The sequence below is a fragment of the Dryas octopetala genome, chromosome 9 (assembly GCF_963921425.1).
Source record: "Dryas octopetala chromosome 9, drDryOcto1.1, whole genome shotgun sequence".
NCBI classification, from domain to species: Eukaryota; Viridiplantae; Streptophyta; class Magnoliopsida; order Rosales; family Rosaceae; genus Dryas; species Dryas octopetala.
Window position 1 is genome coordinate 9,350,268 of NC_141374.1, and position 18,660 is coordinate 9,368,927.

An 18,660-nucleotide genomic window follows, 5' to 3' on the forward strand; every position below is an offset into this window, starting at 1 on the left:
TAACCCTTTTTTTCAAGCTAGGCTCTAGGGCGCCAACAATGCAAAAAAAAAAAAAAACATCAGAATTATGGCATGATAATGCCTCATTTTCATGAATTGATGATAATATATTAATGATCTCTAACAAATTAAAGGTTATTAATGCCCCTATCAAATCCTATCATCGTCTTAATTATATATACAATCAGAATATTCTTGGGAGAATTATATTAATTATGGGTATCAAATCAAATATCAATACAATTGCTCTGATCATTATCATAAATCTGCCCATTTCCATATCTTGAATTTCTAATTGGCATTGATTTAATAATCCACCAAATCATATGAAATCACTTTTACGCTTAAGGTGCATAGATTACTAAATTAGGTAACTTTGCACAATTGCACATTTCCACTACTGGTTTTAGTGTTTTACCATTTATTTGTTGCCCCTCAATTTTTGTTTTGTGGCCTCCTTTATGTTTTGTCTTGCGCTGGTTGTATGTATCTCACCACTGCGACCTTTGCTGATCACTGATATTGCTTTAATTCATGTGACACTCCCAGCCACGGCATCACAGGCTCGTCACACCATGCAATGCAAATACAAATTATGTGTCTTTTTAGTGTCTGTTACTTATAAGGCGTTGCTAACTTTCAAACTTACTCAAAAGGACAATGGATTGGTTTTTTAACTTCTAGAACACTTTCATGTTTAGTGCAAACTCTATCCAAAACTTGATGCGAGTTGTGCAACTGCATTCAAGCTTCTCGAGCCAATTTCTCTCATATTATTTTGGAAAGTGACACCACTTTTTTTAGAGGACTGTTATTTACACACTCTTAAATTTCTTTTTGTACATCCTTTTTGAAAAAAAAAAAAAAAAAAACCTCAAGAAAAAAGACCATTTGGCCCTCCCCTCACCCACACACCCCCCTCATCCCCATCTCCCCCCTCCCCTGGTACACACCCCATCTCCCCATCTCCATCTTTTTTTTTTCTTCTTCACGATCGAAGCCCATCCCCCACCATTTCTCTTCTTCTTCTTCCCCCCACCCCAACCACCTCCCCCCGAGCCCTCCCCTCTTCCCTGCATGCACCACCTACAAACAGCCACCACCTGCACAACCAAAACAGCCACCACCACATTCTTCCCCTTTCTCTCTCTCTCTCTCTCTCTCTCTCTCTCTCTCTCTCTCTCTCTCTCTCTATCTCTCCTTCCCTCTCTCCTCTCACCCAAGCAGACAGCCAAAAAAATAAAAAATTGCAGCGGATTCGGCGGACCAGTGTCGAACCCGGTGGTTTCGTTCGACAGGTACCCATCGAATAGAATAGGATTGTTCGGTAGGTACCTACCGAACGAAACCATCGGGTTCGACACTGGTCCACCGAACCCGCTCCAATTTTTTTTTAAGAGAGAGCAAGAGAGAGAAAGGGAGAGAGGAGAAAGGGGCAGGGAGGGGTAGGGTGGTCGCCGGTGGTGGTAGGCTGCTCGGCGTGTGCCGAAGAGAGGAGAGGTGGGGAGGGAGGTGATCGGGGATGGGTGTGTGGGTGTGTGGGTGTGTGTGTGTGTGTGTTTTTTTTTTTTTTTTCTGTTTAGGAAAGGTGTGCAAAAAGAAAAATGGATGGAGTATAAGGTCTTTTCCCTTGTGTTTTTTTTTTTTTTTTAAAGGGTGTGCAAATAGCAGCCCTCTTTTTGTATTGACTGCATCCTTGGTGAGTGTTCTGTTATTGTGGAGCATTCATTTCTTGTCCAATGTGTTTGCATGTCTTCAGTTTCGCCACTTGTTTGGAGAAATTAATTTTGTTATAGAGGGAATATTATCCACTTTCTTCAATTTACTTTTTCCACCAACTTTTTCTTTTATTATTCTCATTCTGTAGTATATTTTAATGATCAGAATCGTTCATTTTTTAGATATCTTCTCTACAAAAAATCAATTAAATAAAAAATTATTTGGTCATGTAATTATTTTCAAATAAGCAAACGGTGAATCAAACTGTTACTAAAACCGTCTGTTTATTTGATCATAGCTACACATAAGCAAATAATGTCTGATTTAGTTAATTTTTTACATAAATGATCTTCATAGAATGATCTAAATAAACGGTTCTGATCATAAATGTACACTGTATAATGAGAATATAAAAAAAAAAAAATACATAAGGTATATTGGAGAATGTGCATAGCATTCCTTTTGTTATAAATGTCTTCGCTTATTTGAGTCATAGACTCATAATCAATAGGATCACAAAGTAGATTCGCTCTCTTTGACTCAAAAAAAAAAAAAAAAACCCTAAAAGGCCTAATCGTTGATTTTAGGATAATTTATTTCTTGTATGTACTTTTTTTTAAAATGCAAGATAATGAATTTGAATTTAAAACCTCTTATAACAAATTAAGCGATAAGAAATATAATAGCTATGTTTATCTTTCTTGTAAGTTTCTATAATTGGTTATTTGTCTAATACTACTTTGGTTTTCTTTTTATGGTAAAAGGGTGCAATGAGATTATTTCGTATATGTATTTAAATTTAAATTACAAAGATTAAAATAAATCAGCACCAAGCCACCAAACAAGGATGAATGTCATTACCTAAATTCTACTACTTCTTTGATAAGATCAAATCATAGCCTAAGGACAAAAAAACTATTCCATTCAAAGTTGAGAGTTGAAAGTACAAGAAACTTAAATCACACCCTTCCCAGCTTGACTCTGTTTTTGTCGTCCCTATCCTACAAGGTAACCAAAGGTTTAATTAGGCAGGCTCAGTTGACAAGTCCCTTAATTAGTTGACAAAAAAAAGTTGTCAAGTCCCTTAATTAGTTGACAAGTCCAGTCAGAGTTTCAGACCAAAAAAAAGTTGAGAAGTCCCTTAATTAGGCACAATCTTAATCGCAGGTCTATCCACCATCCATTATTTAGATAATGGACACTTTGACATGATTAGGGCACTACCACACTGGTCTAACATTTTGATAATATTCTCAAAATATCTTAACAAATATTAAAATTTGATATACTATTCTTAATTGAGCATTTTTTGTATTTCTCTCATGGTACGTTTGGATGAAGTAATTTGAAACTACTAAGGAATTCACAAATGACGGAATTAAAAATGACGTGATTTAAAATTCTAAAATTTGTAAATTCTCTTGTTTGGATAAATGTAATCATAATAGAATTTAAAAATGAAATTTATAGTAGTTTTATAAAAGACTGATGGTGATGGTGATGGTGACAATAATAAAAATGATGCTTTTGGTGAGTTGATGATGGTAATAGGGGTGATGGCCCATGAGCGGTGAGAGAAATGGTAGTGGCAAAAATTGGGGTATTGGAGGTGGCGGCAACGGCAACATTGGCGGTGGTGGTGGTGGTGGTGACGACGGCGACGGTGGTGGTGGTGGTGGTGGTGATGGCACTGGTGATGGAGGCGGCGGTGTCAGTTTTGGTGGTGGTGGCAGTGTCAGTGGTGGTGACGGTGGCGGCGACGGTGGTGGCAGTAGTGGCGGCTGTGGTGGTGGCGGCGGAGGTGGTGTCGGTGGTGGTGGTGGTGGCAGCGGGTGTGGTAGTGGTGGTGGCGGTGTCGGTGGTGGTGGTGATGACGGTGGCGGCGGTGGCGGTCGTAGTGGTGGCAAAGGTGGTGGTGGCGGCAGAAGTGGTGTCGATGGTTATGGTGGTGATGGTGGTGGCATAGGTGGCAGTGGTGGTGATGGTGGTGGTGATGGTAACTACGGCATGGTGGTAGTGGTGGTGGTATTGTAATTAATTGGCAAGGTGATGGGTGAACACGACCTTTTTTTTATTTATAAAAATTGGAATTTTGAAAATGACACCAATTTAGGTGGAATTTAAACTTGGAATTTACAACCTTTAAATCCCAAGTTTTTTTCCACATAGAATTTACAAAATTCTATAATTATAGATCCAAACAAGGAAATTAGAGCATGTAATTTCTTAAATGCTGAGTTTTGTTTAAATTCCAAGTTTTTTTTCTCCATCCAAACACACCATCAATGTCTATATCTTTACTAACATCAATATTCAATACTACCTTCATTAGAAAGACACCAAGACAATTAATTAAGAAGATAATCCTTACCTCAAATACACCTTCTATGGCCACCAAACCAAAACCCATCCACCCAGCAGAACCTTCCTCCTGTTTCACTCCTCCACACCCCTTTATAAACCCCCCTTCACCACTCTCTCTCTCTCTCTCTCTCTCTCTCTCTAAACAGATTCAAAGTTCAAACCCTTTCTCTCTCTAACCTCTACAGCACACATAGCCATATACATAACCAGTACTACTCTTACTCTGTTTTTTTTTTTTTTTTTTAAATCATGGCCTCTTCTCTGTCCCTACTTTACTTGATACTCTGTTTCACATACTCTGTTTGCTCTGTTTCATCATCACAAACACTATTCTTCCCTCTAACCCACTCCCTCTCCCAAACCCAATTCAACAGTACCCACCACCTCCTCAAATCCACCACCACGCGCTCCGCCAGTCGCTTCCACCGCCACCACCAGAAGCGCCAAGTCTCCCTCCCACTCTCCCCCGGCAGCGACTACACACTCTCCCTGACCCTCAACTCCAACCCTCCCCAACCCATCTCCCTCTACATGGACACCGGCAGCGACCTCGTCTGGTTCCCCTGCTCTCCCTTCGAATGCATCCTCTGCGAAGGCGAGGCCAACTCCACAACTCCACCTCCCAAAATCCCCAAAAACGCAGCCGTTTCATGCGACTCCCAATCCTGCTCCGCCACCCACTCCTCTCTCTCATCACGTGACCTCTGCGCCATGGCGCGCTGTCCTCTGGAGTCCATAGAGGTCTCCGAATGCGCCGAATTCTCCTGCCCTCCATTTTACTACGCTTATGGCGATGGAAGCTTAATCGCTCGGCTCTACAAGTACAGCTTGTCAATGCCCATGTCATCACCGACGCTAATGCTCCGAAATTTCACTTTCGGGTGCGCCCACACGGCCCTCGCTGAACCCATTGGGGTCGCCGGGTTCGGCCGCGGCCTGCTTTCTCTGCCGGCCCAGCTAGCCACCTTCTCTCCCCACCTTGGTAACCAGTTCTCTTACTGTTTGGTTTCTCACTCATTTCACCAGGACCGAGTTCGCAGACCGAGTCCGCTCATTCTCGGCCGGTACGACGAGAAGCGAGTCACTGATAATGGGGCTCACTTTGTCTACACCTCCATGCTCGATAACCCGAAGCATCCCTATTTTTACTCCGTTGGGCTCGCCGGAATCTCCGTCGGAAAAAGGGTTATTCCGGCGCCGGAGATTCTGAAAAGGGTTGATGAGAAAGGTAATGGTGGGATGGTGGTGGACTCGGGCACGACTTACACCATGCTGCCTCAGCGGTTCTATAACCAGTTGGTGGCTGAGTTGGACCGCCGAGTTGGGCGAGTTCACGAGCGGGCGAGTCAGGTTGAGGACAAAACCGGGCTCGGCCCGTGTTACTACTATGACAAGGTGGTGGAAGTTCCGACCGTGACGTTGCATTTTGTGGGGAATAAATCCAGTGTGGTGCTGCCTAGGAAGAACTATTTTTATGAGTTTACGGACGGTGGTGATGGGCTTGGGGAAAAGAGGAAGGTGGGGTGTTGGATGTTGATGGACGGTGGTGATGAGAAGGAGATGGGTGGTGGGCCCGGGGCTATTTTTGGGAATTACCAGCAGCAAGGGTTTGAGGTTGTTTATGATTTGGAGAAGCATAGAGTTGGGTTTGCAAGAAGGCAATGTTCATTACTTTGGGATAGTCTTAACTCTTAACCAGCTGTAAATGGGAGTTGAATTTGGGATGGTCAAGGTCGGTTGACTTTCTAGTGAAGGTCAAAGGTAGTTGAACATGGCTGAGTTTGACTTTAATCTCACATGCGGAGGAGTTTCAACGAATGAACGGGTGTGTGTATATATAATTTTGTATCTATCTTTCATTTTGTGTGTTAAGTTATTCGAATGAATGATCGAGAAATATATATATACACTTCATCATTTGCATTTTCTGCTACAAACTTGTACATGTAAATTGTTTATATATGAAGTTATTCCCATTAATTTGGAAGCCTGATGCGAAAGATGAAGCGTTGACAGAGCCAGAATTAAAGTGAATTTTGTGTAAAGCAAATATGATTTAAGTGAAGTTGTCACTTTTGTTTGTGTAGTCAATTGGCTTGTACTTTGCACCAGCATTAAGCAAGCAGCTTACTTAAATTTACTTCCAATTAGGATTGGACTTGGTTCAGAATATGGCAGTAAATAGAGGAAGTTTAATGCATTGACATAGTTAGGTCTCAGAAGCCATAGGACAAGAGAGGTGGGCGCATCATAATTGTTGTTAATTAATGTACTTTGTTCACCATTGCTCAGGGATCCTTGCTCAGATATTTTGAAGGGTATAGTTATATTTTATGAGAGCAAATTTGCTTACCACCTTAAAAATGGTGGTGATCGAGTCATCTTATTGTGCATCTGCCTTAAAAATGGTGGTGAGTCACCTTATTGTGCATCTGCCATGTGGCTTAGAACCTAACTATAGTTAATTTTGTCTACAAAAAATATATTTGGAATCATGAAATAGAAACTAATATCCAAAATAGAAAAATAAATAAATAAATCAAGAACTCCACCGACCCACCCCACCCAACCCAGCAGCAGCCGCACACATCTCCACTGTCGGCTCCAGCCACTCTCCACCTTCGGTGCCGGTGCCGGCGACCACCACCCTCCATCATCTCTTTCCCTCTTCTTTGTCTTTCATACCTGAATATGAAATTTTCATGCCTTAAGTAGTATTAGCTTTTGATGGGCAATGTTATTTTGTCGTATATGGAATATGTTATATTAGAATATTCTTAACTTGGATTATATATTCAAATAAAGAGGAGTGTTCTAAACCTAACAAGTTAGTAAGTTAATATGAAACTAACCATACTTTTGGGTCTACCACATAACTAATTTCATAATCTGAACCATCAATTATTTAGGCCCTACTTCAAAGATCATCATTGCAAAAAATCAATTAAATCGAAAATCATGTAATCATCTAATTGAGATCAAATAAATAGACGATCATTATTTTCGATAAAAGCATAGAAATAGTTGTTATTATAATCAAATGGCTAAATGACTTATAATTTTGGAGATTTTTTACATGAATGATCTTTGAAGTAGGGCCTAAAAAATAAATGGTTCGGATTTTGAGATTACATTGTGCAGTGAGCCCAACAGGATGGTTAACTTTGTATTAACTTACTAACTACTTAATTTTAGAGCATTTTTGTTCAAATAAGAATATAAATATGTTATATAATTATATTTTAATATGAATTATATTATAAAATGAGAAGGCATGTAAATTAATAATTTTGATTAACAGTCTGTTAATTGGTAGGGACAATAGTTTAAGGTCTCGTTTGATTTGTAAGATTGGAATTGATATGTTAAATAGTTAGATTTATATGTATTAAAGAATAAGTTTCTAAATTAAAGAAAGAAGATAAAAAAAAATTAATTAATTATAAGAGAAACTTATCCATTCTAAATTTTTAATTTTCACAAAAATAGTGGGATTAGTAGGAATAAGTTTCACATTATGGCTAATTCATCATTTTCTCATCTTCTTTCTTTAAATTAAAAGACATCGTCTTATTTCTTAAATACATGTGAATCTAACTATTTAAACTATTCAATCTATTATATACATCAAACAAAACCTTAGAAAATTTTCCTAATTTTGAGACTACAGAGACCCCATCAAATCCAGGTGTACAAATACACAATATCTTGTTCTTGGTTTTATCCTTTACGCTTGGTTACATGAAAGGAGAAGGAATTTTCAGTACAATGTACATGCTCTTTAAGGCTTGATAGCGTACACCCTCAGCCAAGTCATGAATAAAGCCATTGATGAGTGATGGATCTCAATATTTTTCTCTGACATACGTTATGCTGCAATAGGCTCATGGTGAATCTCAATCATCCACCAAAAGGCTCGGCTGCTACTAGGCATGGGTGCCCAATTGGTGCAAATTAGGCACTTTCTTGCTCTACTTGGTTCAACAGTCCATCATGCACTTTTCCCTTGCAATATTCATCATATTGTGCACAAAATCTCTAATACAAGTGTTTGTATAAATAGGACTCGTCCTTAGTAAAGTTGTAGCTCTCCTTTTGGCGCAATAAATTTTTGCTTGAAAAAAAACAAGCATATATCTTTCAAAGCTTTAAAAGCTGAATGAAAAAATTACGTTTATGCACTTTTAATTTTAAGATTTGTCACATTTCTCTCATATTATGAATTTAATAATACTACAAAAACTTGTTGATTTTACCAAGTTAATAAATAAAGGAAGTTTAGAGTAGGCCTAAAAATGAATAAATTGACATTTCTATTATTGACGTACACCAAATTATTCACGGAAGTTTAATTTTCCCATTTCGAATCAAATTGAGCCATTCCAAGTTAGCAAATTGACAAACGTGTGATATAATGAAACGAATTATGTTGTGTAATGCAGCATCTGTGGGAGCCCTAGAGATTAAAGGTGTGGCTTTCAAAGTAATATAGAACTTATGAATGAGTCCCTCCAAGGTTACCTTGGAAGATGGACTGCGTGCATGTTGCAGAATTCTATGGACCAAATGTAAGCTTATGTACTAGAGGCTCAACTTGCTCTTATGTTTAACAACAATCACAACTCAACTTGCTTTTATGTGACTACATTTTTTATAGGAGTAAAGATTGACTTGTATTGAAAAATTCCTTTTTGGTGAATTCTATCTTCATGCAAAATTAATGCAATCAACAATGTTGATAAATAAATGTGATTTCGATGATTTAATTTCATAAGTAATGCTTTATATATCATATAATCATGTAATTGTTAGAAATATTTTAGAGATTATAATCATATTGTTACCACTTATAATTTGCGAAATCCATGATCTGATTTTAATTAAATGAAAAATAAATTTAATTACAAGTGTCAAAATTGTTGTTTGACGGAGTATTGTAAATAAGAATTGTTCACATAAAGAGCTCTCTCATATTATGCATGAATTATATATATATATAGGAAGCTTCAAGTGTGAGATCTCATATTTAGTGTTAAATGTGGGATAAGGCGGATGAGTCTACTTCATGTAGTTTTATAACAATCTGAACAGTCTATTTTTTAGGCATATATTCATAAATCATCATTGCAAAAAATTAGTCAAATCGAAAATTATTTGCATATTTAACTTTGATCAAACAAATAGACGGTTTTATCGAAAATATTTGGTTCGTCTATTTATTTGATCAAAGTTAGATAAACAAATGATTTTTTATTTGGCTAATTTTTTGCAAGGATGATCTATAAATAGAGGTCTAAAGAATAGACGGTTCGGATTGTTGAAAACCTACATGAAGTGGGCCCATCTGCTCTATCCCACATTTAATACTAAATTGTAGGATCTAATAACTAAAGGGGCCCTTCAGGTGTGAGATCCTACATTTAGGCTTATTTGTGGGATCTCTCATGGGGCCCACTCCACATTGTATTTCGATAATTAAAATCGTCTACTTTTTTTTTGTCTCCATTGAAGGATCGTATTTGCAAAAAATTAGGTTAATCGGAAACCATTTGACCGTTTGATAAAAGTTTGATAGCTTAATAGTTTCTGATTTGCTTAATTTTTTGCAAGAATGATCTTTGAATATAGACTTAAAAGCAGACAGTTCGAATTGTTGAAATACGATGTGGAGTAGACCCCACATTGAAATCCTATAAATATGGAATCTCACACTTGAAGCTTCCTATATATGTATATATATATATTATGCAACAATGTTAAAAGAATATGGTCAACATCTAAAGTACAATTATAAATATCATAGATTCATATTTAATGATAAAAAATTTAAATTTTAATACGCGAAAATAAACCAGTTTAGTATATGTTTGAGCCTTAATTTGCATTTTTCTCAATAAGGTCAAGCTTGGACCGTTCGCTGCAGGCCCAATAATCAAGAAAGATGGGCCGAATACAAGGTAAAGCCCAGCACTAGACAAAGAAGCATTACGGGCCGAGCCCAGTGGCAATAAAAGACAACCCAAGGAAGTTATTCCCACTTGAACAAGGAACCGAAACATCCTCAGAAGATCAAGAGTCATAACCTTTTAAGATTTTTGTCGGTTACAACTTCTTGAAGGATCATGACTCTTGGAATCCAAGTCACTTGTTAGGGTTCACCACTATAAACAGAGGCTTTAAGCTACCAAGAACACAACTTTCACTCCCAGAAAAATCCCAAAGACAAGAGCATCAAAAACCTTAGTTCTTTGATTATCATAGGTTGTTACTATGTTCTTTTAGTTTTTCTTTTCAGTTTTTAGGTATTCTTGAAAAAATCTTATAGTTTCTCTTAAGAACATAGGATAAAAACCTTTGTGTTCTTCAGTTTTTATTAGCATTAATATGAGTATGTGTTTTTGATTCGCATATTATTAGTTTAGAGTTTACCTTCTTGTTCTTTAAATTCTGCATTAGTAGGTTTATTGCTTTCTTATATTAGTTTAGTTGTAGATTATGTGATTTACAGTTCATACTCGTATTACTACAGTTAATTTCAAAGATTGCATGCGTTTTGATTTTGTTTTTACAATTAATTTCTATTTATTAGATTTCGATTTTACATCCATCATTCGCACTTTCACTTTCACTCACCGTATCACCATCACACCAACTTCGGCTACACTACCCTAAGTTCTTGCAGCCAAGACATCAAAACCTTTGCAATTAAGAGATGTTCATTTCTCAGTTGACGGTCGCCTGAATGAAAGTCAGTTTTGTGCAACCTATCATTTGTATGTTCGGTCTCGTGGCCGCGTAACATAAATTTGAAGAACGTAATTTTCTTGATTTGCAAACTAGACAACACGTGGCTATTGAGATTTTGATGCGATTAGTATGCAAATCTATACTCTACAGTGGTGACAAGATTGTAGAATTTTGGAAAGATGTTGTGGGCACTCATAAAATACAAAAGAAGATTTTGTTGTCATGTAAATCCCTGATTCAAATGCCTTGGTTTCCCGGCCTAAAAAAATGCCTTGGTTTAAAGGTGTGTGCGGCTCCCAAAGCTGCCAGATATTCACTCATTCAAGCCAGCTGTACGCACAAACTAGATATTTGATGCTACCTTCTTTAATTTGGTCCCACCTTGTAATCTCAATTTTGGCCTCATGATTCATGAATCACCTACTATACTTTGTGTCTTTGTCACTAGTTTCGACCAATCGCACGAGAGCTATAGGTGGGAGTAGCTTAATTGATAATAGATTATGCCTTTCATGCTATCGGAGTCGAGCAAGTAAACGGACTCAACAGAGCTAACATAGGCCCGACCATACAGTACTATTGGCTTTTCGTATTTATTTAATAGGGGGTTACACGTGGATAAATAACATAATAAAAAAGCCGCCACGACTTCCCGCGAACTTTAATGATTTATTTATTTGAAGCTTGGGCATGACGTCAACGGATTTGTAGTTTTCCACTTTCCGAAGAGCTAAAAGCAATGTCTTTGAGCTTGGATACAGCTGGCTCATGCTGTCGCCGTACGTGTTCTTCTAGATGCTTCCCTACCTTTATACTCTGTAGGCCCCACTGTTACACACACACGCTTTTTCTTTTTTTGGCAAAATTGTTACGCGTATGACACAAAACTAGACTCATTACGTGGAAGAGTTCGTATACGATGAAAAAAGGTTGAGTGTGATCGGAACACTCAAAATTTTAGATTTATTACTTTCAAAGATAAAAAAAATTTATTCCTACCCAAAAAATAAAGATAAAAAAATTATTAAATTATTCAAAAAGATACCTACTTAATTACTTACAAGCATATTCTGCATTTGTTGCATCTACAATTGCCACTTACCCTGATACCATTTGGTGATATTATAGTTATATCAAAAAATTACTTATATATAAGCAGGGGCGAATCTACAAGGGGGTCACTTGACTCCATGAACTCAGAAAGGCTGGGCTTGAAGAAAAATCTTGACCCCATGAATGAAGCTTGAGTCTTGATTGTAGCCATGGCTGGTAGGGGCAAGATTGCAGAGCAGGGGGCAAGAATCAAATCTTGTCGTCGTTGGCCGTCGCCCCCTACTCCCTTGATGTTGCCATCGCCCCTACTCCCTTGCCGTTACCTGTCGCCCCCTGCTGGCTGCTGCCTTTGCTCGCAAGTCGCAAGCCTCGCTTCCACCCTTGTTGGGTTAATTTTGCTTTCATACCAGTAGATTTCTAGATCCATCAATGTATATAAGAGTAAATTATAATTTAATACCTCAACTTTATATGTTGTTTTAAGTTAGTACTTTAATTTTGAAAATTCACAAAAAAGTATCTCAATTTTTTTTTTCTGTCAATAAGAGCATTATCTGCTAACGTAGCAAAGATATTTTTGTTTTTTCACCATATGTAAAAAACATTTAATATTTTAAATTTTTTCTGAATAAAATAAAAAAACTCTATCTTCTTCCTCCCTTCCCCTCCCCAGCTGAGCACCTCCCACCCCAAATCACCATCTTTGTCTTATTCCAAACCCAGCACCAGCACCAACAACAGCCCCTCCCCACCTTCACCCTCACCCTCACCCTCACCAAGCCCAAGCCCAAGCCCAAGCCAAAGCCACCCCCTCTGCGACCCAACCTATTTCCCCTCATGCGTGGCCTCCTCGAAGGTGTCGGCGACATGGAAGCTCCGGGCCTGGTTGTAGGCACCTTTAAAAAAAACCCTAAGATTAAAAGTTTAGTATAGTTCATTGAAAAAAAAAAATTTAGTATAGTCTTATACAATTTCGTCCTTGTAAAGGATTATTACTTGAGCATTCATGTCGGCCCATATTATGAACACATGCTTGAGCCCAAAGTTCAGCCCACTCAAATATTATATCAGATTCGGCCCGGATACTTATCTGAACAAATCAAACAAACAAATTTTTTTTTTTTTCGCTAGGATGAAAATCATGAAACGCACAATTCAATTTTTTTTTTTTTGGTTACAAAGGGAGGAGGCCAAGGAAAGAGGCCTAGAGGGGGGAAGGGGGATCGAAACCCGGTGAGGTGGGGGCAGCACAACTGCTTGGCCAACTGGCCTACCCCAAGTCCTCGCACAATTCAATTTTCAACAAAAATAACAAACCATGAAAAAAAATTTCAATGGGAATTTGTACACTTGTGAACTAGTTTTCTATGTATTTTTTTTAGACTTTTTAGTTCTAAACAAAAACAAGTATATTTGCCCAAAAAAAAAAAAACAAGTATAATAAAATTTTAGATTTGTGTGTACCAAAAATAATTTTTAGATTTGTGAAACGAGTTAGATATTTGAATGTTATTTTGGGGTTAATCTATTAGGAATATGGTTCATTTACATTGAATTAGATTCGAAAACAAGTTAGAATAGATGACTCTTATATTAAACTGATATCTTAAATTAAAAATCCTTAAACACATTCGTTTTTCGTGTGAGGTTAGGATTGATTGAAGAGTTTCACGTATAAAATGCACAAGTTCAGCGTGCTTCAACTCTTATAAACTCTTATAAGATTTTATTGCGTTATGTTCACATTTTGCTTAATTTGAATTCAATATGATCTTAGACGACGATTTATGGCATGGAGAAAACTCGTTCCCTCTGCATATAAAACATTACACCACAGCTAGTTTACTTGACGCTCAGACATTCCAGAGTGCAAGCAAAGCATGGAATTCGATTCCCAACCCAACAGGGTTTCACCTTTCTTCCTTTCAAAGCTTTCATATCTTTTTTGTATTTACGTTTGTTCTGCACCTTCTTTTCTTTCTCTCTTTGTGCCTTTCAAATTTCACTTACATTTCAAATTCAACAACTCCCTGCCCACTAACACTGTAACGGGATTGCCATTCTCTCTGTAGCTAAACAGTTTTTTCCATGAAACCATTCAGTCTTTGTTTTCTCTTAGGTTTTATTAATCTTCCTGTAATTGGTACAAGAATCTAAGTTCAAGCTAGCTTCTTCAATTCCTAGTATGATAAACAAAGTGATGTTCTCTCTATTTTGTTTTTGTTCAAGAATAAGTTCAAGTTTCTTCAATTCCCCTTCAAAAATTAAACACATTAATTAAACTTGGATTCCATAAGGTCATACTTTTGTTATTCACGTATGCATAAATCAAAAGAAGATAGGGATATAGATATATGGAGAGGTGATGGAGATGGTGATAAATCCTCAAGTTCAGGGAAGGCCAAAACCATTCATCCACCCATTGAAACCCATTGGCATCTCCCTCCTCAACCAGGGAAAAAGTCTTCTTCAATGTCAAGCTTAGGCTTCAAGTCATTGTCGCTCAAGTTTCGTAAACTTGGAGGGAGTAGTAAGAGCTTGAAAATGGTTCTTGGAGGAGTTCATGATCCAAAAGATGAAAAACTTGTTGAATCTCTCAGGGAAATGCTTTTTCTTGAGGGTCAACTTCCTCCACAGCACAATGATTATCATACCCTTTTAAGGTAAGTTTGATGGCAACATTATCACATACATGAATAACATGCAAAGTGTTTCTCATTTTTCCATTGAAAACAAGTGATTTTTAAACATGCATACTTCTGTTGGTACGCAATGTTTGTAGACGAATGTTAGCTAATTCATATACATTGTTAGTAGTAGGAGGTTTTGGATTCATACCTCAAAATCCATCCCATTTCTTTGTGGTTTGCAAGATGTAAGGTGCACCTATATGTTTGTTTCTCCGAGTTTAAAATTTTGGGGTTTGGTGGTTGCCTAAATGCTTAACAATTAATGGTATCATTGATAATGTTTTACTATGATTTGTTTTTTTAGGTTTCTCCGAATGAGGGACTTTGATGTCGCTAAAGCAAAAGATGCGTTCTTGATTTATCTTAAGTGGCGAGAGGATAATATGGTTGATGCAATTCCAAAGGTGAGTTTCAAACTGAATTTTCCTATATTTTCTACTAGAAATTGTGTGGAAAATCATGTATGATATTGGTTTTCCAGCATGACATCTTATCAGTTCCAAGTAATAGAATCCATTTGGTGTTTTGGAAAAGCAGATTTTCCAGAAATGGCATTTGAATTGAATTTGGTGTGCTTGAATCACAATGCAGGGTTTCTTCATTTCCTCCCTGAGAGCACAATAATGCAGTTGCATTTTGATAACTCTTCATTAAAAGCATTGATTTTTTGGCTAGCTAATATAAGATGTTGTAAGGTTATTAAGATGATTTAAAACCTGAGTTTTCAATACTGTAAACTCTCACCTGCTTCCAAACTTAGTCTTCAATTTGTAGTCATCATCTATCACCAGTCATTGTTTTCCATACACCATTTTCCAAGTTGTCTTCTGCTATCTAACTGGAAAAAAATTAAAATTGAAAGAACATCTTCTACCTTATTCGTTTTTTTTTTTTTGGTTACAAAAAATGAGATATATGATGAGGTTCTGGTGCTTTAATCAATAAGATACTTGTGGGATTAATTATTGCAGGAGTTTAAGTTTGAGGAATATGAAGCAGTAAAGAAATGCTATCCTCACGGATATCATGGGGTAGACCGATATGGTAGACCAGTATACATCGAAAGGATTGGGATGGTAGACCTTAACAAACTACTGCAAGTAACTACCCTTGAAAGATTTACAAAGCATCATGTGTCCGAACAAGAGAAAACATTAAATTTTAGATACCCTGCATGTTCAATTGCAGCTAAGAGGCATGTAGCATCTACAACAAGCATTTTAGATGTGCATGGAGTGGTGAGTATCTTTTTCTCATAGTCCATCTAGAGCTAACCTTTCAACATAGAGTTATTTATCACTTTATCTATACAAGTCAATGTGATCCATGATCTTGCTAAAGACTATCTGTATATAATTATTGACATTTTCCCCAAAGAGTTAAATCTACTGAAGTATTGGCACAGTGTGTTGCTAGCTTATAGTACTGAAGGACATGAACTCTGTGTGAGACAGAGAAATTCTGTTTTTTTAGTTGTTTACAAATTCCATGCAATTAAGCCTGTTTGGGGGCTTGGCACTCGAATTCTGGTTCCAAAATTTTCTTTGTTCTTCATGAAGGTTGATTTTTATTTAACAAAAATCAATTTCATGCCATTAACCTTTTGTTGGTTATAACTATTGTTGTTGACTTTAAATACCAAGTTCTAAATTGTGAATTTTGTCTATGATTAGGGTCTGGCTAATTTCTCAAAGCCTGCAAGATATCTCTTTATGGAAATTCAGAAGATTGATAGCAATTACTACCCAGAGGTACGTGGGTTGTCATTGCCCTGCAGTGATGCTATGTGAACAAGAAGATGGTTGGATTGGTGAGTCAGGGGATTAGGACCTTGATTCCAAACAAAGATCAACATAATTGATGATGATGATGTTATTGATGAGTTACTGAGTGTTACAAGGCTGTGTATTTTCATTAGAGAAAAAAAAGGCCAAGTCCCTTCTAAAAATTGGTGATTGGCCAGGTCCAAAGGATTCAACTTTAGATAACTCACTGGAGCTGAGGACATGTTTAGTTACACACACACTGCTAACAGACATGTTTAGTTTTTATGCTTATATAGATTTGTCAATGACTTTGAGGCAATTGATATTTCAGACTCTAAATCGCCTCTTTATTGTCAATGCTGGATCCGGGTTTAAAATGCTGTGGAAAGCAGTGAAGGCTTTCCTTGATGCACGCACGTTAGCGAAGATTCAAGTAGGATTCTTTTCTCCATGTTAGATTAGCAGTCAGACAGTCACGCTGTCCTTTCAGATAGTGGAATAATTATTTTGAACATATGAGATTACTATTTCAGGTGCTGGGATACAATTATCAAAGTGACCTGTTTGATCTAGTTGATCAAAGGTAAGCATATCAAGTGCAAATTTGTACAGATTTGCATGAACAAGCACTGATGGTTTCTTGGTCCATTCATTCAGATATTTGTGCACATAAAATGTTATTTAAAACTCTCCTTATGGTGATGGTCCCACACTAATTGCTAAAATTCAATTCTGCAGTAATTTGCCAACTTTTCTGGGTGGAAGCTGCAGCTGTTCTGACTATGGGGGCTGCCTTTTTAGTGACAAAGGACCCTGGAATAATCCGGAAATTACAGAAATGCTTCAGGTCATCAAATTTTTAGGAAGATTTTCCTTCCAAAGTGTTTTAATGCAAGTTTTGTTGCATCAGATTATAGGCTTTTCAGGTAACATGTTTGCTTATAATTTTATCTATATCTTTCAGGCAATCTCTATGGGAAATGAGGTAAACAATTATGAAGAAAACGGTACTAAGGATTCGGAAGAAGTGTTGGCGCGCAATAGGGTAATCACCTCTTATAACCAGGATCTTGCTTGCATAGTTCTGTTCAATATCTAAAAAACTTGTACAGTTGAATTCCTGAAAGCACACACCATTCTATCTGCTTTGAGGTTACATTTCCCTTCTGCAGAAAACAAGCCTGGCATAATCTAGCACAATTTTCATTCAGATAGGTTGTTTGATGTACTTATTTTAGTTGCAAAAACATGAAATGTTTCTTTTGTTTCAATTTTTCTTGTCACGATTTCTCAAACGTTTTTTGATATTTTTTATTTTTCATGACAATGAAATCATCTTAATAGTGCTCTCTTACTTAGTACTTTTGGATTCATCTTCTTTTTCTTTGTTGAAAAAAAGGACTTCAATTGAATCAGTTCATTGTGATCTAATGCATTTTGTGTGGAATTGCATCACAGAAAATCCAGGCTTTGGAAGCAGCACTTAGAGAAGCCAAAAAAGTGAGTTGGATACAAATACTTACGCCTCTTATTTCCATCATTTGCCCAGCAGATTGTGCAAACATATGCTAATTCTTGTTGTGTTGCAGAAAATTGAAGCATTAGAAGCTGCTCTTGAGGAAACCAAGATAGTGAGTTCTAACTTCCCAGACATTTTTCTTCTTATTGGTATTAACCTGAATCATCTTTTATTGAGTCTCTCACTCTCTTCTCCTGACAGGTCTTGAAAGAACTTTGGCTGCATGCAGAAGACTTGAGATCTACTTCTTAGGAAGTACAACCCAGCTCAAGTTAGCCAATAAAAATGTGTTCCTTTCTAAAGAAACACTATTAGGGCTCCTCCCAAGGGCTCTGCACTCCCTCCCCTTTTTCTATTCCCAAGCCAAAAATTTATATTTTTAGGGACTTCTAAATTGTCTTGTTTCTGTTAAAATCCATTCTGGAATCTGCATTGTGCATTTGTGCCATGAACCCACTTCGTGTCTTGTGCATGGGGATCAAGACTAACCAATAAATCAATGTTATGTATTCTTTTCTGGTTGCAAATTTGGAATTTAGACCACCTCTTCTTCTTCTTCTTCTTCTTCTTCTTCTTCTTCTTCTTCTTCTTCTTCTTCTTCTTCTTTATAGTTTATACAATTGGACCAACCTCAGTGGGTAGGCTTTGAAAACCTGACCTCAGCACTGGTTGGCTTTGTAACAGCAACAGTGGCATTATATAAGGAGTTTGATCAAGAGGGATTCCCACTGGGCCACTTAGTATAGATATGGACAAAAATATTTGTTATAATGCTAAAGATTTCCCATTTTTGACTTTGGAG

General features: G+C 37.1%; 2 protein-coding genes across 2 annotated transcripts; both read left to right on the plus strand.

The window, feature by feature from the left end:
* Nucleotides 1–4,230: 4,230 nt before the first annotated feature.
* LOC147273791 (Eukaryotic aspartyl protease family protein) lies at nt 4,231–5,985 on the plus strand. The gene has a single exon (XM_086227478.1). The coding sequence runs from the start codon at nt 4,333–4,335 to the stop codon at nt 5,776–5,778; it is 1,446 nt and encodes a 481-aa protein (XP_086083604.1). The 5' UTR covers nt 4,231–4,332; the 3' UTR covers nt 5,779–5,985.
* A 7,983-nt stretch (nt 5,986–13,968) lies between these two features.
* On the plus strand, nt 13,969–18,399 carry LOC147273792 (Sec14p-like phosphatidylinositol transfer family protein). Its single transcript, XM_086227742.1, has 11 exons — nt 13,969–14,546; nt 14,878–14,977; nt 15,545–15,811; nt 16,247–16,324; nt 16,671–16,772; nt 16,873–16,922; nt 17,078–17,186; nt 17,304–17,384; nt 17,798–17,839; nt 17,929–17,970; nt 18,060–18,399. The coding sequence occupies exons 1-11, from the start codon at nt 14,203–14,205 to the stop codon at nt 18,108–18,110; spliced, it is 1,266 nt and encodes a 421-aa protein (XP_086083868.1). The 5' UTR covers nt 13,969–14,202; the 3' UTR covers nt 18,111–18,399.
* Nucleotides 18,400–18,660: the final 261 nt, after the last annotated feature.

Coding starts and splice junctions, on each gene's coding strand:
- LOC147273791 (XM_086227478.1), top strand. CDS start 4,333: ATGGCCTCTTCTCTGTCCCTACTTTACTTGATACTCTGTTTCACATAC.
- LOC147273792 (XM_086227742.1), top strand. CDS start 14,203: ATGCATAAATCAAAAGAAGATAGGGATATAGATATATGGAGAGGTGAT. Junction 14,978..15,544: donor TGGTTGATGCAATTCCAAAG/GTGAGTTTCAAA, acceptor TAATTATTGCAG/GAGTTTAAGTTTGAGGAATA. Junction 17,385..17,797: donor AAGTGTTGGCGCGCAATAGG/GTAATCACCTCT, acceptor ATTGCATCACAG/AAAATCCAGGCTTTGGAAGC.